A 3012-nucleotide genomic window follows, 5' to 3' on the forward strand; every position below is an offset into this window, starting at 1 on the left:
ATCATGAGATTATGGACATAACGAACTTCAAGCACTAGAGGGCGCCACACTCTATAACAGTTACAAAATCGGTAATCGTACATTACTGTAATTGTAGTTGTAAAAGATCTGCGTTTGTGTGTATGAAATAACCATGCACAATAACCGCAACAACAAAGTTTATTGAAGAGTTAACTGTATAGGCAATGCCCATGAACGAAAAATGCGAATCAATCAATCGATGATGAATTCAACTCTTTCTTGTTTTTTGTTTGCTGCAAGTAATCCCGAAGTGCTTTTAATGGCTTTGAAGTCGCCTCTTCGTAGTACGGGAGTTCCTCTTGGAGACGTTTTTTCCACGCCTGGAGTTTCGGATAGGGATGTAAATCAAAGTTCACCACCTGAAAGAAAAGTATGTAAGAAAAACTGAATTTGAAGCAAACCCCGTCGTACATATGGAGAATTATTTTTTCAAGTTGATATCCCCTCCCCCTTATTGATAGTTTTAATATAATTGCTGCATTCGTTTCTTACCTCACATACGAAGTCCTGCAAGAATAGCGAGATCAGCAAGAGTCACGTGATCTGCAGCTACATATTTGCTTTTTCCAAGAAATCCACCGAGAAGGAGTAGAGTGTCCTTCAAGTTCTGTAGTTTATCCTCGGGTATTTCTTTTCCTTCAAACACATTCCAAAACTAAATAAAAGAATAAAAATCATCAATAAAATAGTTTAAAAATTGTCCTAAACGTTTCATTTTAGATTGGTTGTTGATTATGATGATATTTGTTTAAACCGTGCAATCTAAATTATCAAAACTTTAACTTCTGTTTTCTTTTGTTGAGAGAGAGGGATTATGGGAAAAGATCGTAATTATTAATCGTGTTGAAATGGGAGTTGTTATAGCAACATTTCCAACAATGATGTAAATAGCAGTTATCTCTTGTAATATTGTCAGCATTGTTGGAAATGTTGCTATGGCAACTCCCATTTCAACACGATTAACATTTTCCCAGCTTAGAATTATATTTTACTCTTTCTTACCGCTGTCCATATTATTTTATCCAATGTTCCAATGTCGAAGTACAACATACGGTCGACTACCGCCCTCTGCTGAGGATCCTTTGGGTACAGGGAACTATCAGGTGCATATTTGCTCACGAGGTAGGTCATTATAGCCCGGCTGATCATTAAACAGAACAACAGTTGGGAACAGTATTAGTACGTGTACGTAATATAAATATTTGCAATGCAAATTCCACTTATTTTCATTTATTTATTTTATTAAAAGTCTTACCTTTCCCACAAATAGAATCCATCGTCACCGATTGTAGGCACAGCATGTTGAGGATTTATCTAGAAATAGAAAAAAAAAAACACGGCATTAGTTCAAATGTAAAATAAGCTAACACAAAATACGTTTTAACAGGAGGGTATGCCAAGAAACACTTAAAGACCAAACAGCTTCAAAAATGTTTTTTTTTTTTTTTTTTGGTGGGGGGGATATTAGCAGCTTAAACATTCCGATTTGTTTACGCTGACTTAGAGATATTTCCGGCTGCTTTTTTCTGCATGTTGTAGTTGGATTTATAAATTTGAAACATCGAACTTCAGACTGCATTCTCATAATTGTATATTTTTTTAACAAAATATCGTTGACATCCTAATGCAAGAGAAACCTATATATATGCTCAAGTCTGTATAGACGATAGATTATTTATTTACACACCTATTCTAAAAACTACCGGGATTCTTATAGAACATACTCAAAATAAATCACGTTTTAAATATCCCTGTAAGGGATATCCCTACAAGGGATAAGGTGTTACTGAAATGTCATACTATATGTTATTTAAATAAATAAGTAGTAAAATACTAAATGGTGTATTTAGAAATCGTTAAAATATTCTTAATTTTATTATAATTTGAAATAATATTAATTTATTTTGTAAGAATATAATTTTATCAATACAGTTACATAGCATATTTCAGATTTAAATGAAATATTATGACTTGAGTGGAATTCGTTTTATTTGTGATCGTGATTTTGCAAGGTGTTCTTGCTCAGATAAGCAGAAGCATCTGTTCTAAACACATTTCTTAAAACGCGTGGATATTAGGTTGTGCCTTCCCTGCCAAATAAGCAATAAACGGGTTGTTTCTTGAGATTATAACTCTACACCATTTTTTAATATTTTTTATTTTTATAAATTCAGTTTCATTGGAACTATCTTTATCTGCGGAAGAATACGAGTGAGAAATTTCACTGCGCTCAGGAATACCCGACACTTGGAGGAACCAATCGAATGAGTTGAGAAAAAGAGAATGGCACACAACCTAACTCAAGAAATTCAGGCTTTAAGTGGTTCTTGGAATAATCGAGCTCTTTAACTTGTAGGTCAATTCCGAGGTGTTTTGCTATTAATGATGTCACAGCGAGGCATGGAGGGCTGCCCTCCACTTTGTATAAGGTGACTGCCATGCGCTAACGGGAGAGAAACAGTATTTGGTGTGCAATGAGCGTCTGGTGGAACGGAAGCAGTATTCGTATGGCAAGTCTTGGCAGAAAGCCAACATACGCATACCTGTTCGAGCTTCGTGAATGGACCTCATCACGTGATCAACTGAGCAAACGGCAATTTCTCCACGTGGGATGATTGCGTAACAAACTGATTATCAACAGGAAAACAAACTTTCCCAATAAGTGCACGTGATACGAGTACTTCTTTTTATCTCATTCACAAGCTTTTTTTAATTAAAGAGACAGTTGATTATTAATTAAAATAATATAATAATATAAACAATATGAATGTCATACAATTAAATTATTATTATTATTTTATTCTTAATGTTTTTGTGGGTTCGTGTGTTTCTATGAGCAGCTTGATTGTTGATTATAATAGTGGATGTGGGCGGTAGATGGCGTTGATGGAGATGATTCGTAGTAGAAGTTCGCTGTAGTGGTTGAGACAGTTGTAGGTGTCCTCCCGCGATGAGTCTTCGGACTCCTTGGAGGTGTCACGAATAATAATA

The 3012-nt window shown here is 35.0% G+C and overlaps 1 protein-coding gene across 1 annotated transcript; it reads right to left on the reverse strand.

Annotated features, from left to right (window-relative positions):
* Positions 1-209: 209 nt before the first annotated feature.
* LOC150092238 (glutathione S-transferase 1-like) lies at positions 210-2461 on the reverse strand. The gene is made up of 4 exons (XM_090415189.1): positions 2312-2461; positions 1277-1335; positions 1024-1162; positions 210-380 (listed from the first exon to the last, which is right to left on the reverse strand). Exons 1-4 carry the CDS (start codon positions 2459-2461, stop codon positions 210-212), a joined length of 519 nt encoding a protein of 172 aa, XP_090271315.1.
* Positions 2462-3012: the final 551 nt, after the last annotated feature.

The sequence above is a fragment of the Typopeltis vanoorti genome, unplaced genomic scaffold, assembly GCF_054136105.1.
Source record: "Typopeltis vanoorti isolate ZY-2024b unplaced genomic scaffold, IOZ_Tvanoo_1.0 HiC_scaffold_110, whole genome shotgun sequence".
Lineage (NCBI taxonomy): Eukaryota > Metazoa > Arthropoda > Arachnida > Uropygi > Thelyphonidae > Typopeltis > Typopeltis vanoorti.